At 47.2% G+C, this 20,806-nt stretch overlaps 2 protein-coding genes across 9 annotated transcripts in view; one reads left to right on the plus strand and one right to left on the minus strand.

The window, feature by feature from the left end:
• On the plus strand, nucleotides 1-8,408 carry ENOPH1 (enolase-phosphatase 1). 2 transcript variants are annotated; one of them, XM_014880570.2, is made up of 6 exons: nucleotides 1-170; nucleotides 2,956-3,057; nucleotides 3,903-4,105; nucleotides 5,022-5,154; nucleotides 5,421-5,544; nucleotides 6,516-8,408. In XM_014880570.2, exons 1-6 carry the CDS (start codon nucleotides 87-89, stop codon nucleotides 6,653-6,655), a joined length of 786 nt encoding a protein of 261 aa, XP_014736056.1. In that variant the 5' UTR covers nucleotides 1-86; the 3' UTR covers nucleotides 6,656-8,408. The 2 variants fall into 2 exon arrangements, with proteins under 2 accessions (XP_014736056.1, XP_088020164.1); XM_088164038.1 differs by having other exon boundaries at nucleotides 5-170; nucleotides 6,519-8,408.
• TMEM150C (transmembrane protein 150C) overlaps nucleotides 8,388-20,806 on the minus strand; it is a 22,170-nt gene continuing 9,751 nt past the window's right edge. For 4 of the 7 annotated variants that reach the window (XM_088164041.1, XM_088164043.1, XM_014880575.2 and 1 more), the window contains 7 exons: nucleotides 19,367-19,448; nucleotides 18,287-18,340; nucleotides 18,137-18,169; nucleotides 17,969-18,036; nucleotides 13,852-13,979; nucleotides 11,378-11,555; nucleotides 8,388-10,725 (listed from right to left, as the gene is read on the minus strand). In XM_088164041.1, the coding sequence (XP_088020167.1) occupies nucleotides 10,517-10,725; nucleotides 11,378-11,555; nucleotides 13,852-13,979; nucleotides 17,969-18,036; nucleotides 18,137-18,169; nucleotides 18,287-18,340; nucleotides 19,367-19,448 (752 nt within the window). In that variant the 3' untranslated portion in view covers nucleotides 8,388-10,516. Of the gene's footprint in view, nucleotides 10,726-11,377; nucleotides 11,556-13,851; nucleotides 13,980-17,968; nucleotides 18,037-18,136; nucleotides 18,170-18,286; nucleotides 18,341-19,366; nucleotides 19,452-20,806 lie in introns of all 7 variants that reach the window. The other 3 variants (XM_088164039.1, XM_088164044.1, XM_088164040.1) reach the window with 1 other exon arrangement.

Here is a 20,806-nt window from a genome sequence, read left to right on the forward strand (position 1 = left end):
GGGCGGGCGCTCCGTGGGCGGGCACAGCCGGCGCGGCGCTCCCCGCCGCCGCGCATCCCCGGTGCGCCCCACGTGCCGCCGCCGCCATGGGCGTGCTGCCGGTGCCGGCGGAGGTGCGCGCCATCCTGCTGGACATCGAGGGCACCACCACCCCCATCGCCTTCGTCCAGGTGAGAGCCGCTCCTGTCGTGACCCCCCAGCCCTGGCGTCCCGGGGGGCTCCCGTAGCATCGCCGTTCGTGCCGTGACCTCCCCGGCACTGGCAGCTCGCCTCAGGGCTGGCCGAGGTGCCGCCGGGAGCGAAAGGCGTCACCTGTTTTCTGCGTTTTTCCGAATAATGCTCAGGAGAAAATACGCCTTGTCTGGCAGATCGGCCGCCCCTTTGGTGGGCTCCCTTTGGGAGCGCTGGGATTCGGGCAGGTCAGGGATTTTTTTTCATGGGTATGGGGCAGCTGGAGCGCTCGCAGCCGAACCGGGAAAAGCCCTCGAGCATCGCCGTTCCTTTGATGGCCGGAGCTGCAGCACCGCACCCGGGTCTGCACAGAGCCTCAAGTGCCGTCTGTTTAAAGTACGATGTTTCTTGGCTTTAATTTCAGTAGTCAGCGATTTGCAGTAATCGGTAATTCCCGGGGTTATCCGCTGCCTTTTCCCTTCGGGAGGCTGGCACAGCCAAATCTCCCCCGTGTGCCGGAGGAGCGTGTCCAGCGCAGGGCACACACCGAGCTGTGTGTGCTGTGGTGGCAGCGGGTGCACGAGTGGCTTCCCTTGCCTAGGGAAAAGCTTAAGAATGCTGGAAATGCTGGGTCAGGTGCAGAACCGAGGGGACTGGGAAGTCTGCGAGTCATAGGAGAACCGCAAATGCTGATAGCCGCGGGTCCCTCCTCTCCGGGAGGCTTTGGTTCGCAGGAGGGAGCGGCTTGCTGAAACAGCGAACGATGTATCCCTTCTCCTGCCCTTAATTAACCGGGATTTCTCTATGAGACACTGTAGCTTTTGGTAGATCTTTGCAGCCGGTGGCTTCCAAAGGTGTTTTGTGACCCACATAGCAGGTGAAGGCTCCTGCCAGGCTTTCTAGAGGCTTCTGCTAACACGGTTTACCAAATTAACAGCATGACCTACATCTTTCCTGTCCACGATCTTGAAGAAACTTCAGGCCTAGATGGCATTGCAGCTGCCTCCTTCCCCTCAGTATCTTTCAATTCAAACAGTTTGGAGAGCTCAGCTTTCTTACTAAACATCTAACAGAGCAACTAAGTTGTTTCTGTCCACCTTGAAACTGTTTTGCAATTGTGCAATATGCCACGCACCTGAGACCTTGGGTTTCCACCTAGTGTCTTTCTGCTGCAGGGAGGCCAAATGAGTTTTGGTTCTCAATAAAGTTCAGTTTGATGGAAATCCTGAAAATACTTGGAAGAAATTATTTCATTTGATCTCTTAGTTAACCTTTATTTGCCTTTGAAAGGTCCACTGATGGTTCAGCAGACATTATTTTTCAACATTAAACGATTTTATTTAATGCTTTCTTTAATGTTAGAATTACTGAATTTGCAAGTAAGGAAATAGAATGGGTCAGTTGAGGGGTCGATTAAGGAAAAATACCAGAAAAGAGAGTATTTGGAGTCTTTCTTCCACACAGACTCACAGCCTATTAAACCTAGTACATCATTGACTGGAATCACTTTTGACATCCATAAACTATCTGTCCCACTAGCTGTCCACTACTCCAGCTGTCATGTGGGTATCCCCAAATTACAGAATCCACTGATCTTTCAGAGTCTGTTTGGAAGTTTTCCTTAGCCAGCACAAGAGTATGAAACACTGCTTTTGAAAAACAATCGGGTCCTTTTGACATCTGGGTTGTAAAGGAGGTTAAACCAAGCCAGCAGGTCACTGCATTTCTCAGTGGATTCTCTTTAATTTCCTCCACAATTTAAAGGATAGTTTGAAAGTAAAGGAAATGAGAAAATAACTGGGGGCATTACAGGCTTTTGATTTCCCTAGACAAGTTTGTGGTAATTCTTTAGGCAATTTGCATTGTTTTTAAAATATATAACATGGAAAACACAATATTACAGCAATAGAAAATCCTGCAGTGCTGCCACCACATCACACTCTCAGGACCACGGATTTCTTAATTCAGTAACAAGCTAAAGATGACATACAACAAGAAGCTATGGGCCATTTTTTGAGGAGAGGTGGGTTCAGGTTAGTTTTTTCCCAATTAAGAAAAGCTCAGTTCCCTACCCGAAAGGAAGGACTTCCCTGCCCTTTTTGACCTGAGGCATTTTTCACACCCAGAGATGCTGCCTATGGCTTCTGACTAGTGAAACACCACTAATGAGAGCAATTTGTAATTATTACTGGTTGCCCTTGGGACCTCTGTGAAGGTTTGTAATTTTCCTGTGGCACTTTTCTCAAACCCCATTTAATTTCATTTGCAAGACTGTCCTGTGGAGTTCAGTGTCACCAGACCAGGCTTTTCATTTTAAAAGGTCCTCTAGCTTTGGCGAGAGGTTGAGATGTATTTTCAGAATGACCTTTGCTAAGACAAGTGCCCCATCAAAAATACAATATCATAACTTACCTGTTCAGAGTACATACTTGTCAGCCTTGTACTCCTCAGCTGGTGGGAATGTGGGGTCACGTGTGCCATTTGAGACATTTTTTGGCAAGCCCAGGAAAAGTCAGCACCCACCTTTCCATCACAGCGTTTAAAACTTTCAGCTATGTAAACATTTATGTAAAAAAGTCCACCTGGACTGATCCTGGTCTGAGGCTGGCTCAGTCCTGTGACCAGGCAGACACCCTTGGCAGGAAGTTTCACCAGCTGCAGGACTGCAGGGGAAGCTAAAACTTGGGAAAATGACTGTACACGGCAGCACGTGTGAACGGTTCCTTTAAAAGTCAGTCAGCCTTACCTCTGCCAGGTTAAAGTAGCAGCCTCTTTTTCTGCCAGGAGACCTTGTTCCCTTACATCAAAGACAACGTGAAGGAGTATCTGCGTGCTCACTGGGAGGAGGAGGAGTGCCAGCGGGATGTTGGACTTCTGAGGAAACAGGTAAGTAACAGTTATTCCATGTCTCTGCATTTTCATAGCATGCCTGAGGCTTCAGGTCACTCACACTCTCCTGGTCACCCCACATTTGTCCCTCTCTCTTTGCCCTCATCCAAAGAGGCCGGTTGCCTTGATGGTTGGATTCTACCTCATCCAAAGCCTGGGGTTGTGCTTGGCAGGCAGCAGCTTTCCTCAATTCAGCTTGCTCTTCACAGCCCCTGGGAGGCTGTTGAACAAAGACTTTCCAGCTTTTTGCCTGCACTTTTTTGCCTTCTCTTGTTGAATCCAAACCTCTTTTGGGAAGCAGCACAGGGGGATGGCAGAGCAGTGGATGCTGCCTCTGTACAGAGACACAGCATCAATTTGAGGCTTGTGGCTGAAGCCAACAGATGCATTTGCTTCTTTGCCTTAATTACAGTAATTAAATACTTAAGCAACCATAGTCTCATTAGAGTATTTACAATATGGCTACAGTAATGCTAATTGTTTGGTTTGGAAAGTACAGTCCAAGCAAGTATTTCTAAACACAACTGAAGTCTCAATTTTCCATTGAGAAAAGCACTCAGACAACATTGTAACCCGTCGTGTGAAGAGCAGTTGAAGCAGTGTCCTGCACAGGGGTCTGCATGGAGGCAGGTGTTAGACCACTTTCCTACATTAGAGGTGTTGAAATTGTTCCACCTCTTCCCTCTTTTTATCACGGATGATCGCACAGAATCACAGGATATTCTGAGTTGGAGGGGACCTGCAAGGATCAGCGAGCCCAACTCTTCAGTGAATGATTTAGTACAGGGATCAAACCCACAAGCTTGGCATTGTTAACACCAGGCTCTAACACCACTTTGCAGGCTCAGGAGGACTCCAGCCTGGACGGGGCCGTGCCGATCCCTTTGGAGAGCGGCAGTGGGGAAGAGGAGCTGGAGCGCGTCATCCAGGCGGTCGTGGACAACGTGCACTGGCAGATGTCCCTGGACAGGAAGACCACGGCACTGAAGCAGCTGCAGGGCCACATGTGGAGGGCAGCCTATGCCACTGGGCACGTCAAAGGAGAGTGAGTAATTGTGTGAGTAGTTGTGTGTCCCCTCCTGGGGGGCAGCTATGGGGGGCATCTTTCCTAAAAGTTTATTAGCAGAATAGTTTAATAATCTATTCCTGGAAACAGCACCACTTAAAAATACAAGTAGCATCACTAGCTCAGCAGACAAGCCAGTATTTGAGAGATTTCTTGGTAAACCAAGAGTTTAACACACAAGTGTGACCTGCTTACAGTTCTCTGTCTTGCATTTTTTATCCCCAAATTGCACTCGTATTTTGGAAGAAGTATAAACAAGCCAGGTTTGCAGAGTCAGACCCTCTCAGTTGTTTCGTCCTCCTTTGTCTTTTACCTGTGATTTTCCTGCCTTTCCACTTCTTTTTACCTTCAGGTTCCTCTTTATGTGTCAGCCGTAACACAGAAGTGCATAAGTAGGGACAACTGAAATTAAGCCTGATCTTATTTAAGGGATACTTGGTTAAACTATGCATTTCAGGCCTCTAAGTAAAACAAGCCCATAAATTCACAAAATGTTTTGTCAAATGAGGAAGGAGGAAAAAGAAAATGAACTCACAGAAAAATGTAAACATCCATCAGAGAAAGTAACAAAACCCGAAAACAAATCAAGAGAGACAGATATCACGTTGGTTTTGTTTTTAAAAACAAGGCTAAATTGTCTTACGGTGAGCCAAAAACTGTGAAGAAAGCTGCCTGCTTGGCTGCATTCAAGGAGTGAGATCTCGAAAATCTCCTTGCCCAGCTCGGCATCACCTGCTGCTGAAAGAGACTGCCTGATTCCAGGAGCCCTGAGCAGATTGAAAATTAAGTTCCCTTGCAAACTAATGGGACAAATTAATTGTCACAGTGCCTGGCTAATGATGTGCCTCCAGGTGCCTCTGGATTTGCCCTTACTTGCTGCCCTGTTTTGCTCCAGAATCTTCGAGGACGTTGTTCCAGCCATCAGGAAGTGGCGGGAAGCAGGCATGAAGGTCTATATCTACTCTTCAGGCAGCGTCGAAGCCCAGAAGCTTTTGTTTGGATACTCTACAGAAGGTGATATCCTAGAGGTAGATAACCTTACCACCTTCCTTACAGCTTCTCCCCCTGCAGAGCACTCCCCTCACAATCTCCCTTGCTGTAATACTTTGGGTATGAATTCTGTGACAGTAAGGTGGGGCAGTGGGTTTGAACCATGGGAATTCAGCTCAAGCAGTTGACTGAGAGCATGGCTGCACCAACTCCTCGTTACTGTGGCAGAAAGGGAGGGAGGGAGGTTTATCCCTGCTCTTCAGGTGGCATTCAGTAATGGCTTGTGCTTCTCTCTCTCTTTCAGCTGTTTGATGGCCACTTTGATACCAAAATAGGCCCCAAGGTAGAAAGTGAGAGCTACAGGAGGATTGCTGCCAGTATTGGGTGTGCCACCAACAACATCCTCTTCCTGACAGATGTCCCTCGAGGTATGTCACCTGCCAGTCCTGCTGGCTCTCACCTGTGCAGGAGAGGCAGGTGCTCTTCAGAGGTGTGCTGCTGACTTCTCACAAGCACCCCAGAAATGCCTCAGCACCTTCTCTCCAGCTGCTGCCATCCTCCTTTACACACCCGGGCTTGCACACAGCCATGGGATATCCGTGTGCAGTGCTGCGATGAGGGAAAATAGGTCAAGTAGAAAACCTGCCTTTGCACCACCAGGAAGGAGAGACTGCTGAAGCAGAGCTGAAACACGCCCCATTTACAAACAGGGTCAGTGGTTTGGCCAGGGGAAACGATGGTGTTTGCTGTGTTGCTATGTGGCTGATTCTTTGTGCTGCTCATGGTTGGGTTGTGTTCAGCAGCAGGAAAACATTGCTTCAGGTTGCCAACACTTGACCCCTGGAAATTCGGGTTTGAGAAGCTAATTTAATTCCTGCTTTTGCTGGAAACATCTTTCTGGCAGAAATGGCACTGGGTCTCAGTCTAAACCAGCTCAGTCCCCCCGAGTCCTTACCTCCTCCCCAGCCTTGGCAGCAGAGCTGGTGGGAGCTTGTAGTTACCTCCTCTTCCCTGGATCATCTTCCAGTGGCCTTTTGTGTTCAGGGAGCAAAAAGAAGCTTGTGAGAAGTGACTGGGGGAGGGGGGCTGACCACAGCCTCATGACAGGAATCGAGCTGATGGTGTGTGCTGCCTGCAAGGTGCCTTGGACAGCCATCAGCTGGCAGAGGGGAGAGGATGGTGAGGCAGCCAGCTCCTGTCCATTCTTGCAGCTACAGCTATCAACAGCAGGTCTGCCAGGAGCTGGTTCCTCTCTAGGGCCCTGCCACGTGCAAACGCTGCTTTCTCAGTCTTTAAAAGCACTCGAGTGTTTTGGGGCATCCTCAAGCCTTAAGGACCCTGATGTGAAGAGGCCAGTAAGCAGCTCTCAGCTTCTCTCTCCCCACTCTGTTTGTTTCAGAAGCCAGTGCAGCCGAGGAGGCAGACACTCACGTGGCTGTGGTGATCAGACCGGGCAACGCAGGACTGACAGACGATGAGAAATCCTATTACAGCCTCATCTCGTCTTTCACCGAACTCTTCTTGCCTTCCTCCACTTAGGGAAAGCGGTGCATGCACAAAAGACTGTGCTTCACCCGATTGTCCTTGTGAAATGTTAGGTTAATTTTGTCCATAATCGGAATTTCGAACTAAATCCACATTATGTCTTGGGCCTCGTGCAGGCAGGTATGGATGGAGAGTTTGGTGTGGGGTCCCTTGTGCAGTAGGACAGAGGCCTGCTGCCAGCTGGAGCTGGGAACAGGGCAGGGAGCAGCACCCATGAGTCCTGCTGTTCCTCGTCTTTCCTGGCTAGCAGTTAGCTAAGGGAATGCTTCCTTCAGACTCATCCACTGAAATCTGGTGCTGAGATGCCCCACCGTGAGCTCTGTCATTTTTAGAAGCAGTCTGCAAACAAAGTTTATGTCCCCTTGTCCCAGAGGGAGTGCTAGGGACCACGGGGGTATATGTGAGCTTCTCCCTGCAGATAGGATTTCTGGCTAAGTCAAAAATATTCACAGTTAGGGTTCCCAAAGGAAAATGCTAAGCGTGGGCTAAAATACAGTAGAAAAAGCCAGCTCTTGCTGCAGGCAAGCTCTTTAGACAAGGAACAACGTGTATCTTGACTGTCTGCAGCAGCTCTAGGTACAAAACAGGACAACTTAGATATAGAAGCTCCTTAGAGCTCCACAGCCACCCTACCCAGAATGAAGTCGAGTATATATAAATACAGCTTTAAATTAAATTCTGGACACACTTCACTGCATCGTGGTGCTGGGCTATGGGATACAACTGGCTGAACCCCAAAGTCAGCTTGACAGCATTTCTGACCCCTGGAGCTCCTCCTCCAACCAACCTCACCCAGTCACACATTCATAGCACTGATCAGCTATGAGCAAACCTTGACAAACTGCTCCTGAGGGCAAACATCCTGCTGCATTTGATAAGAATTAAATCCCTGACCTTTCCACCTTACCTAAGTTGTGCCAATGTAGATCAGACGGTCATGGAGTTTTTCCTAATGTAGTAAATAAAAACACAACTTTGCTTTCATTGTGTTCACTCCATCACAGCATTTAGCCTTCCTGTCTTAGCACCAGTGATCTCAGCACCTAAAAGGCAAATTTTATTATTTTATTTCTAAACCTGTGAACACTGTGTTCCTGCTTTCACCTTCCCCAGTCCTTTCTTTAAGGCAGCAGCCTTGTCCTGCCAAGGAAGCTGTACTACCTCCCTGACCATTTTAGGATTACAGCTGTGGCTCAGTGCAGGAGTGAGAGCCACAGGTAGGTTATACAGGTAGTAGTGGAGTCAGAGGCAGTCTGAAACTCCTATCTGAAATCCCCATTTCCCCATTCCCTGCTGCTGGCATTCATGCACTGGTGTCTTGCCCTCACAGCCAGAATATGTGCATGCTGCCTTCCTGAGCTCTGATCTACACCTACAGCTGTCCCTGTTGAGGGAGGCTGATGGGTAAAGAACAAGAAAGAGACAGGCACTTGGGGAGGAAACCACATTGTGCCAGCATGGCCTTTCTAAAAATCTATTAGTGGCAGGTCAGGCTGTGGGGCAACTAGTCCAGATGCCTTTCTGGGCTGTGCAATGGGTGTGATCTTGCTCCTAGAAAGAGCCTGCTAATTAGTGCTGTTACAATAAGTGTATCTGCATGGCTGAATGATCCCTAGCTTCCTTAAGTGATAATGTGAATCATTACACTGTAAATAAATACTCACCTTTTGTTTTGCCTTTGCCATCAAAAAGCTATGCTTGGGGTAGGGACAAAAATAAAACTCACTTTCTCCATAAAAGCACTTTATTTAGTGGTCATGTTTCAGTGTATATCAGTTGTCATTTAGTTGTACTGAAATGTGCTGTTAGAAATACTCTAAGAAATGTACAGAATTATCACTAAAAACCTGAAGTTCAGTTTGGATTGCATATAGGAAAAGGAGCAAAAGAAAAAAAATAACCACATAATCTTTCTTTTTCCTCCGATAAAATTATAAAAGCTAAAATAATAAATTGGAAGTATTAATTAGGGGAAAAAAAGTCACAGTGGACTATTTACAGTAAAACACCCTCAGAACAAATTGCTATTTTGTGCTCCATACGGATCGAGTGTGTGCCAGTGCAAGAGGATCCCTACCTGCGTGTTCTCCTGACTGCCCCCTCCTGCCCTTGCCCAGGAAGAGCTCCCTGGATGAACCTCAAGGGAGCTGGCACCTCACACTGCTGTGTCCTTGGCCACTCTCAGCACATCTTTCCAGGAAAGCTTTCCACTAATGACACTGCTACAAGGAGGGAGCCTTCAGCAATCCACAACGCTCTGCTGGCCAAAAATGCTCTGGATTTTTAACAGCTGCCTGAGAACAAGTTTTGGTGCACAGGAAACAAAGGGCCGGCTGAAAGCTTTCTACTTAACACACAGTTGAGTTTGTCTCAACTGTTTGTCCTCTCAAGGGAGGGCTGTGACCTTTGCAGAAGACTGAATGCCCTTTTGCCTTTTCTGTCTCTTGTCAAAAATGCCACAGAGCAGTAGGAGTTCCCCTTCAAGTGCCTTTTCCTACCATTTTAGTTACTGCTTGTTTTCCTACAGCTAAGATGTAAACCTAAGCTGAGCCTGATTTGTGGAGGAAAATAGGAACCATGTTCATGAGAAGCAATTCCCATCACTGCCCTGCCAGTACAGCAGCCTTCCCAAAATCAGGTCTTCAAAATGGGCTTTAAGCTCCTTCTCTGAAAACAGACCTTCTGTTTGAAAACCTCCCTATAGGGAGGGAGAAGCCCTTCTGGTTTTGCTGTTCCCTTCTTGCACCTCCAGCTCTTAGGCAGATTACCCAGCCTCAAGGGCAGAACTCCCTCCTGGCACCTTGGAAGTGCATTTAAACCTGTGGCAGGCTCCACTCAGGACAACTGGCAACACTGAGGGGCCGAGAACCCAAACCAGCATGTCTGAAGTTTGGTTTGCACAAGGAGCAAAACCAAACTCTGTGCCTAGAACCACTGGTACTGTTCTCATGGCAGACGAGCCTATTGTCTCTAACACAATGTTCTCCCCCTCAGTGAACATAAAGAAAAAAAAATTTAAAATCTTCTGAAATACTATACACAATGTGTGGTGGAAGCACTACATATGGAAAAAGCAGCCTTTTCTGGGTTGTCTTCAGAGCACACAGACATTCTCATCTTAATTCTGCATCTCACTCCCACCAGTCCCCTCAGGAAGCCAAGCACAGCATCCCACTGCGTCACCCCCTCTGGCCTGGGGATGATCTGCCTGGATACAAGGCAGCATCAGCTAAGTCTCACTTCCTGATCACAGAAAACCCAGATTTACCATCAGCTGCTTTCCAGGCTGGAAAAAATGCCTGCCTTCTTGCCATCTTTAAAAGCCAGTCCACTGGGGTCTTCCGTGTCTGATTCCAGGTTCTGAAGAAACAAACAGCTGCTCTTGCTCTCCCTACCAAGCTTCCCCAGTTGGCAGCAAAGAAAACAACCCAAAAACCACAGAAGATGCAGTCTGGTGACTCGGGAGCCGGTGACTCCTGAAGACTCTTGCTGTTTGAAGAAGTCTGCTTCCTCTACTTCCTTCTCTGCAGGGTGGGCTGAACAGGACTGGTCTCAGCAGGGCATCACAAGGACAGGCTGCTGAATTTTTTGAACAACAGAAGTGTGACAGAGCCGCTCAGAAAGAGCCACTGGTGGCACAACTAAGCAGCTTGTGCTCCCTCACTGAGATGGATCCACTCTTCTTCCAGCAGATACCTCTGTTTGTTTGGTTCCTGGTGAGACAGTCACCCTCAGAGCCCTTTGGCAATACCATTATGATTGCACATGAAAACAAACTCATAAAAAAAGTGTAAATGAGGTCATGTTTCACCCATGAGATCACACCTGCCCCTTCCCCCCCCGCCAGAGGACAGGCTACACCTGATCTGTCTGGTACTCAGAGGCTTCTGATAAGCTTTCAGAAAAGCTCAGAAAGTTTTCCTGGTACTCAGAACAAATGATCTCAAATCTATAATGCCTGAACTCCACTGCAAAGGTGCCAAAGTAGCACAGGAAGCACATCACTAGGCCCCACTGGATCCTGGAAGCATGCATGTGAATGCCCTGGGCCATAAGGATGAAATCTGGAAGAGGAAAGTCAGGGAACACAAGTGGGAGCAGACACCAACCAGTTTGAAAGCCAACAGGGAAAAAAATCTGAACGAAGTCACCTGGGTAAGTCAACCCATCCAGCCATCATGAGGAGAGTGTAAATGTGATGCTGGAGATGAAAGGGATGTCAGGTGTTCAATGATGCCCATGGAGCACAGCAGCTCTCCTACACAGACCAGGGCTTCCTGATCCCAGATCATATTATTAATGTTAATAAACATTAACAGAGGGGAAGACTTGGGTGCAGAGAAGTCAGTGATTTGCTTGAACATCCAACTAGCCAGGGACAGAGCCAGCAAGTGGAGACCTGGCCGTTGGCCCCTACCTGCCACGAGCTTCCCAGGGGGAACTGGATCAAATCACTGCACCCACTGCAGGCAATGGGAACACCTTTCAATCCACACTGTGAAATATTCCCTTCTGTTTAGATCACGTGCAAAATTGTTCCTTTCTCTGAAATCTGGAAGCATCACTCTACACAGTATGGCACTGAAATAGGCTTGTACCATGAAGACAGCCTGAGTAGCATTCCAAAATGCTTTGAGATCCTAGGACAGGTGTGAGAAGAGCTTCTGCAGAACATACACAATACCTGGCTTCCTGGGGAGCAAGACAAAAGGATACAGAGCACCACACAGAGGGTGATGCTGGCTGAGAGAGCCACTCGTGGAATCCCAGCTTTCCGCCCCTCATTCTTCAGGTTGATCTTGAGGGTAAGGGCAGACTGGATCCAGCACGCCAACGTCCCGAAGCCAAAGGTCAGCGAAGTGCCCACGTTGTGGATCTCCTCATCATTGGAAAGCTAGGAACAAATACAACAGGAATTATCTGATAGCTAACTAGCTGCTGCTGAGGTGGGGTAGGGGAGAGTGGGGATCACTGGGGTGTGAGACAGAGATGCTGTATCATTTCTTCTGGCAGAGGTGTAAAGTGTAACAGAAACAAGGTGAGTTGAAGCTGTCACAGTCAAGCAGATCTTCTGCCCAAAGCCCAAGAGTGCCATGGAAAATGCAGTTTCTTGGGGACTGTCTCCACAGCTCCCTGACAAGACTCACAAATGCAGAGCTCAGAAATAAATTCTTCCTTTGCTCAAGGTGATGGCCAGGGCAGGCAAGGACAACTCACTGTGCGTCTTGTACAGCTCCCTGCAATGGATGCAAATTGTGCACCTTCAGTGCCAGCTGCAGGGAGCAGAGCCCTGACACCCCCTTGAGCTAGCACAAGCCAAAACACAAATACATGCTCCTGGTTAGGCAATTTTCTCCCACCAAATTTCCTCTTCTGCCCATCCTCAACCACTGAACATGAACCCAACTTCTATGGAGTGCCAGTGCTTCCCTGTTCCTTGGGCTGCCCTGTCTCACAGGGCTCAGTGACTGTGCAACACTGCAAGGCAAAATGACAGCCAGGTTCAACTAGCAAGAATCTGCAAAAAGTTCCCTTGAGGCTGCAAATCCATTCAAAAAGTCCAGCATGGACTTAAGCCAAACAATTTCCATTTTCCCTCTGCCTCTGAGGCTTTTCTAGAAAAGAAACCACCTGTCTGTAACTTCTCCCTGCAACCTTAATTCTTGTTTGATGATTTAACAAATATCCATCAAATAAGACACAATCTACAGGACAACAATCTAGTTGCTGGGCCTCCACTGATATCTCCTCTCCTCTCTACCCTGAATTTCTTTCAAGAGTAGGTCCAAATAATCATTCAGGCAAAAATAGGACTGAGCTGCCTTTCCCAAGATAATCAGCACTGCAGGGGACTCACAGCTATAACATCCCTTTAAAAACCCAATGTGTAATTTTCCAGAAATATGCTTTAATGCCACATTCAGCTCAGCAGACAGGCAGGGAGAGGCATAGCCTAAGGTCTCATTACCACATGCTTTCATGTTTGGCAAAAGGTCTAAGAAAGGATACAGGTAACTAACAAGGAATGGATGATTAGAATCAGGTATCAGAGAATAATCAGAATTTATAGCCAGGCATGATTCAAAGCATCTACTGCTACATTACAATCATTTCCTCTGAAGAGTGAGAAAAGGAAGGAGAGGCCAAAACTGTTTCCTAGTGCCTGTCCTGTACTAGAAATAGTCTTCTCAGAGGTAGACAAAGCTGTTACAAAGGCTTCATAATTCCTAACTGGGAAGCCTTTGTGAAAAAACAAGACCCTAGGTTTTGGGTTTGTGCTGTGGAGTTAGGAAGACCAAATCCATAAAAGTCAAATTATCTCACATCTCATTCAAAAAGAAAAAAAAAAATCAACTGTAAAGGACATCAAGTTTCTTCAATAACTGTACAATCCAGAGAGATCCTCCTCACCCTCCACAAAACAAGTACCATTTCTGTACTGGGTCTCTGTCATGCAAAGCCAGGGAAGCAGCCAGCCTGCACTGACCTTTCTCAGTTCCTGCCATTATTTGGGGTCATTGCTTGTGCCCCAGTGAGAGGCAGAGACTCCACTGACTCCAACACCTTGATTTTCACTGCAGCCCTGACAGAGGCAAATGTGATCACAGGGGACACCCATCCCTACAGATGTGGCAGATGTTTGCTCCTATAACGTTGCAGAACAGAGGGAGAATGGGAGGGCCCTCACCCAGACACCCATCACATCTGGAGAAGTCCTGGCACTCCTCTGCTGTGTCCCTCTCCTGGTAGGTCTGAGGATCAGCAAGAGGTGGATTTAAACCAACAAATGTTTTAAAAGAAGGACACTGAGCCATCTGCTAAATTTGTATGGGCATTTGTGCATCTGTTTCCACAGATGTGTCTGCAAACTTCCTGCTCAACCCTCTTATCCAGAGCCATCTGTGCCAGCTCCCAGGGCTCCAGAGATTCAGGAGGCTCCTGCAGTGGCTCTCAGCAGGTCAGGTTTAAGCATGCAGGTGCAAATCCTGCTGGAAACGTGGAAAGTGGTTGAGGCCCTTCATCTCGGCACACAAGTGGCAGATAGAGGGGGCAGAGCAGGTAAAGAGAGAGCTGGGGCACATGCTTCTCCCAGACTCACATCACAGGTCATTCACAGACCCGAGCAGATCCACTAGAAAAGCAGGGAACTCACATGGCAGACAGAGCAGTCCAAGCCTGCAGAGCAGTACCTGAAAGTTGCCGAGTAGGGTCATCCCAAAAGAGGCCAAGCACAGTGCCACCAAGCCGCTGATGTTCAGCCAAGGGGTGAGCACCTTTGGCTTCAGCTGAATGAAGCGCAGGACAGCCACAACAAGTGCTGGGAAGGAAACACAAGGCAAGGGGCATCAGTAGGCAGAACCTGCTGCAGCAAACATCTGCCTGGGGGCTCACAATCCCCTCCTCCTCTTTCTACCTGCAGGCCAGCAAGCTTTGTGCTTCTGCACAGCCCCCTCCCACTTAATCAGGAATAGTGTGGCCAGCAGGAGCAGGGAGGTCATTCTTCCCCTGTTCTTGGCACTGGTGAGGTCACACTTTGAGTGCTGTGTCCAGTTCTGTCCCCTCAGTTTAGGAAGGACCTTGAGATGCTGGAGCTCGTCCAGAGGAGGCAACGAGGCTGGTGAGGGGCTTGGAACAGAAACCCTGTGAGGAACAGCTGAGGGAGCTGGGGTTGTTTAGCCTGGAGAAAAGGAGACTCAGGGGTGACCTTATCGCTCTCTACAACTCCTTGAAAGGTGGGGGTTGGTCTCTTTCTCCAGGCAGCAGATGACAGAACCAGAGGACACAGTCTTAAGCTGAACCAAGGGAAATATAGGTTGGATATTATGAAAAAGTTTTGTACAGAAAGGATGATAAAGTACTGGAATGGTCTGCCCAGGGAGATGGTGGACACATCCCTAAATGTGTTTTTAAAAGGACTGGATGTGGCACTTGGTGCCATGGTCTAGTTGAGGTGTTAGGGCATGAGTTGGACTTGATCTTGAAGGTCTCTTCCAACCTAGTCATTCTGTGAATTCTGTAATCAGGGACAAGACCAAGCACAGGAAGCATTTCTCTTGTAATCCAGCTACAGCAAGCTCCAGACTTCTCTTTCTCATGCTTTGTCTGCAAATTTCTGGGGGAAAGAACACCCTCCTGCTTGCCTGTGAAGCTCCCAGCACAGAGTCTATCACATTCACATGATGCATTCACTTAGTGGCACCTGGATTTGCATTGTTTCACTCCACTCACAAGTCCTGAGCTCTCCTGGAAGAGGTATGTCAAACCCCACTTGTATTAAAAAAAACATATGAATGGCACATACATATTTCTGTAGGGTTTGCCATAATGCCCACTGCCTCTTCTTCTCCTCTGGGAACAAGTTCTGTTGCCACAAACAATTTTCCATGAAGAATGGAATAACATTCCTTTCAAGCTAACAACTCCCCCAAGCACTACGGTATATAATACATGATCAACATGGTATATCATACATCATATGATATGGCATAACCCCAGAAAATACTCAAACTGTGTATTCTTGCCCTCCCTAGTGAATGGTGCATGGAAGAACACAGAAAGCCAGGCAATCAGTTGGCCTTCAGATGCAATTCAAGCCAGACCACTACAAATCAATTTAGTTGAACAGGGAAATTTGCTTGCTGTCAAACACCTTCTTATGCTCATGCTCAAATTGATAGCATGCAGCTCATATTGTTGTAAGAAGTTTGCCTTAGCAAATTAGATCTACATTTTCCACAAAACCCTTGGTATAATATCAAAAACATGGTTTAGGAAAATAAGGGCACAGTAAGTGAAAAATACCTACTTTTATCCAAACTGCGAAAGATATTTGAATTTACTCTTTCATAATTGCTCTAGTGAATCAATCCTTAAAAATGAGAACTTTGTTCCCACCAAAAAGAAGATTTCTATTTTTCATCCCCAGGAAACTGACTGGGGCAGCCACCTGTGACTACTCAAGCTTAGGTACAGGAACTTTTTAATTTCTATTTCTACAATAGAGACTCCTGGAAGTATGTGATCTTTTTCTAAATCCAGATGGGAATGATAGAATAGGATTAAAAGCATTCCGTGCAAAACACTAGTATTTTCAATTTCACTAATTCCCACATTTCTAGCATGTTTCTGTAGTTTTCCTCTCCTTTAGCTTTGACATAACCAAGGTAGTCAGAGATACAAGCCAAAAGCAGCTCTCAGAACTACACAAATACAGTAAAGAAAAGATTGACTTTATCCACAAAGGAGAGATTAGAAGAGAACAGACTTTTTCTATTGGAAGGGGCCTACAACAATCATCAAATTCAGCTGCCTGACCAATTTAGAGGTGACCAAAAGCTAAAGCATGTTATTAAGGGCATTGTCCAGATGCTTCTTAAACAGGGACAGGCTTGAGGCATCAACCATCTCACTAGGAATCCTATTCCAGTGTTTGACCACTCTCTCAGTAAAGAAATGCTCCCTAATGTTCAGTCTAAACTCCTCCTGGAGCAGCTTTGAACCATTCCCACGTCCTGTCACTGGTTCTGAGGAGGAAGAGATCCACACCTCTCTTTCCACATCCTCTTCCCATTCATACTTGAGTCCAGGTATCCCAGGTGCAGGATACAGCATTTAGACTTGTTTAGTTTCATCCCATTAATTACTGCCCAATGTCCCAGGTCCCTAGATCCCTCTAGAAGGCACCTGGTTTCTCAGGAGAGCCAGCAGCACCTCTCAGTTTGGGATCAGCAGCAAACTTCCTGATGGTGCCTTCCCGTCATTCATGTGGATTGTTGATAAAAACATCGAACAGAACTGGCCCTAGAACTGAGCCCTGAGGGACACCACTGGTGGCTGGATGGCACACAGATGCAGCTTCTCTACAGCCCTGTGAGTCTTGCCCTTCAACCAGTTCTTCACTGGGATCCTGCTGATCTCACAGGTGGACAACTTCTCCAGAAGGCTGCTGTGAGGGACAGCATCAGAATCTTACTAAAATCCAGAAAAGCTACATCCATCCCTTCATCCACCAGGTATGTGGCTTTATCATGGAAGGATTCTGAATTTGTTAAACAGGACTTTGTGAGCCTATTCTGACTGTGCCTGGTGACTGCATTATTCTTTAAATGTGTCCATATCATCTTGTCTGTAATTTTTCCCAGGAACTGAGGTTAGACCAACAGGTCTGTAGGTCTCTGGGTGTTTCTTCATGCCCTTCTTGTAGACTGGAATAACGCTGGCTTCCAGCAGGGCCCTCCCCAGAATCCCAAGACTTTGGGTGGATGACAGAGAGGGGTCCTGCCCCAACCTCCACTACCTCCTTCAGTATTCTGGGATGAATCCCATGCAGGACCAAGGGACTAGTGAGCATTCAGCTGATACATCTGGTCCCTGACAATTCCAGTGCTCACAAATGGACAGTCACTCCCATACTTGTAGTCCTTCAACTGAGAGGACTGGACAGCCCAAGCTCTATCAGCATTTTATTAAAGACTTTAAAATCTTTAAAGCATTTTATTAGAGCATTTTATTAAAGAGGCAGAAAAAGCACTGAATGCCTCTGCTTCTTCTTCATCCCTCTTAGTCAGGTTACAGCCTTTAACAAGTATCTGCCCAATATTTTCTTTAGGCCTCCTTTTGCCATTGACATACTTAAAACCACTCTTTTTGTTGCCTGAAACAACTCTGACCAGTTTTAAATCAAACTGAGCTTTGGCCTTTCCTGTCTTCTCCCTGCATATACAAACCACAGCTCTGCAATCTTCCTGGAAAGCCTAACCTCTCTTCCAGAGACCACATAATGGCTTTTTCCTCTTAAGCCAAGCTGGTCTTCTCCTCCACTCTTTGAGCACAATCCCACATAGCTGGATTGCCTGCTCCTGTGCTTCTAAAATGTGGTTCTTAAAAACTGACCAGCACTCATGGACACCTAAGCCCTCAAGAGCAGATTCCTGAGGTATTCTGCTCAGTATATATCTTCCAGAAGAGCCTAAAGTTTGCTTTCTTGAAATTTAGAGGATCAATTCTGCATTGATTCCCTAAAGCCCTTTTTTCTCATTACAGCAAAAGTTCTAAACACAACCATTTCATCATCACCGAGGCCAAGACAGGCACCTACCATCACACCTCCCACGACACATTTGCAGTCTGGAGGTTATATTTCCCCTGTTACATTTCTTTCTTTGCAATGGGAAGAAGAAGCAATAAAATGACAGTTCAAAAGGTTTCACATCATCACATTCAAAAAGAATATGTACAGGATATTACTTAAGTTTCAGTGACTCTTAAAACAAACAGAAAGAAAGAAACTCCAGCTGTGGTTCCTACCTAGAAATGCTGCCATGTTCATGACTTGACTAAACACACAGCTTGCAGGAGGTGCATCACCTGCAATACTTGAAAATATAAAGTGTATCATTGTAACTCTATAAGGCAAAGACACATAAATAGCAACCATCAACCAGAACAGTACTTGGAAGAAAATAATTCATTTACCTTATATAAGGTGGTCTTTTGGAACCAGGTTTCCTAAGAGACACAGGCACAGGAATAAAGATTCAAGGTTTTCTTTCCCATTTTCCTGTAATTGTTTCATTATTTCAAAAAAACAACTGATTGAATATAAAGCCCACAAACAGCTCTTACCTATCTGGTACACTTAGTGGGAGAATTTTGTTGTCTTCCACTGCTATAAAGTACCTGTCAAGAAAAAGGGGGAAAAAAGGAAAATAGTGTAAAATCTCATTCTAGGTTCCATTCTAAATATCATTCAAACAACACATTAAGTGCTTCAAAGTCCACTGGCAGGATCTGCTGGAGGAGCCTGTGTTTCTCTCTGCACAAGCAGGCAGTTTTGCTTATTTCTCAGTCCATGTGCCTTCGTGTTGCATCTGGTTTGCATGATTGAGTACACAAACAGGGTCACTGAACTGAGATGCCTTTAAAATAACGAGCCAGGGGAATGTTTTCATTTTTAGTTTGAGTCATTTTGATTCATGAGGTACTGTGAATCATCAGTAAGTACTATGGTACTCCATCCACAAAAGCGGTTTTAATAGAGAGGGGATGGGACAAGAAAAACAAGCAATGGAGGTCAAACAAAAGGCTTAAGCTGCCCCTACTGCTGAAAAACAGCATCCATAGACCATGGTCAAAGCCACATCCTGCAACATAACTGCTTCTCAGCCTGAGTATAGCTGCTGATAACACATTTATCACTCCCAAATCCATGCTGCAGTCATCTGCCTGCATGCTTGGAGAGAGCCAAGCTCAGGGAAGTGTGTGTCTTGAGTGCATTTTGGCAAGAAGCATTAGGGAGAGAGTGAGGTGTCAGCATTAAGCTGCTGGCAGATTTTCATCAGTGTGGTGCTGGATGCTGCAGATTTTGAATTTCTACCCCAAAGCAGGGCCTAAGTGTTCCTCCAAGAGCTCTGCTGAGTCATTCAAAGAAAATGTGATTAAAGGAAATTTTTACATTTTTGGCTGTTTCTTTTCAGGCAGCTCCCAGTAACACATACCAGGAAGAAAGCAAGGTCAGCAACTTGGCCTGGGGAGCACAGAAACTCAGGAATAAAAATGTGATACTTCAAGCCATGAACTGGCACAGACTGGCCCCTGCCCCTATCATGTGCCTTCCCAGCCCCACAGTAGCTCAAGGGCAGAGCATCCCCAAAAGACTCTTTAATAAGAAGCAGCCTCCCATCCAACCAGCAGGAGATAACTTACACTATCCATAATCCAGCTGATGTAAACAGGGTAAAGACAAGAGGTAAAAACATCCACACACTGCATTTCTTCCCATCCATACCTGCTAGAAACAAAGAATAAAGTAAAAACAGAGGGCTGAGGCACCCACCCTCCTCAGCCCCCCTCTTCTGAGAGCAAGAAGGGCATCCCCACAGCAGGTATCAAGCTCTTCATGGCCACTGCAAACCTTTCCTGCTGTCACTACTGGCATTAAGAGTTAAGCTGCTGCACACAGGCAGCGTCCTGCATGCAGCTGGTAACAACCAAGGCACTGGGGCTGTGGAGCAGGAGACTTTTCAACCACACCTACAGAATTTGAGTGGTTTTCAAAGTACTTCTCTTAAGGATCTCCTGCAAGGTGACCACAAGACCTGCAGCTCTGACTCCCTACTGCTTCCCACACGCACAAGGCAAGGCTGCCTCCTATCCAGGATTATTACCAATTCCACACACGCTGCCTCAGCAAAGCCCGCAGCATGGAGAGAGAGAGAGAGAGATGCCCGTGCTGTCATCATCTCCATAAAGCACACAACCAGCTCCCATCCTGGCCACAGCAAGCAGCTAAAAATAGTGTGTGGCCACACCTAGAGCAGAGCCAAGCTCCAGTGCCGGCTCCTAGCATGCTGTCAGGGAGTCGAGATGAGGCTCTGCAACAGCATCAGCCCCTGACGTGCAGGCACTGTGAAATCCTGCATGGGGCGTACGGGTGCTTGGACACCGCCTCCCCAGGAAGCATTTGTCCTCCAGGCAAGATCATGCTGGACGAGCATCTGGATTGCCAGGGCTGTTCCTGTAATATGTGCAATTCAGAAAAACTGCTATGCTGCGGACACAGAGTCCTACGTCTCCATGTGAGTCCTTTGATAATGGATCAAGGATTTCCTCATGCTCTGTCCTCCTCCATAAGTGCTCCTCCAGGCACCAGCACAGCCAAGAGACACAAAGAGAGGGGAACAATACCGAGCTCACAGCTCCAGCACCTGCTTTACTTTCACCAGGACAGCAGCACCTGTGCCCCTGCTGCAGGGCAGGCATTCCCTGGGGCCACCAGCACCCACGTGGCATAGTGAGGCACCCTGGGGTCTCAGGACAGCTTAGAGGTGACAGCCTCTCACTTAAGCTTGTTTGCATTTGCAGCTCAATTACCTCATCGAAGTCCTTAAAGCCATGACCCTTCCCTTTACCCCAGAGAAGAAAGTACCAGCATAGTCATCCTCCTTCTCTCAACTCCCCTGGCCTTCCTACATCTGCAGCACCGAGCCATGATCTGCTCCCTGCTGTCAAGACCCAGAAGAAAGTCAGCACCATCCTCACCATGTCACAGCAGCCCCCTCTAGGAGTGTCGGTGGTCTGGACGGTCGGGACTGACGGAGAGATCTCTAAAGCCAGGGGTTGGAACTTTTGGTTTATTGCAAAGGG

The sequence above is a fragment of the Sturnus vulgaris genome, chromosome 4 (assembly GCF_052056855.1).
Source record: "Sturnus vulgaris isolate bStuVul1 chromosome 4, bStuVul1.hap1, whole genome shotgun sequence".
NCBI classification, from domain to species: domain Eukaryota; kingdom Metazoa; phylum Chordata; class Aves; order Passeriformes; family Sturnidae; genus Sturnus; species Sturnus vulgaris.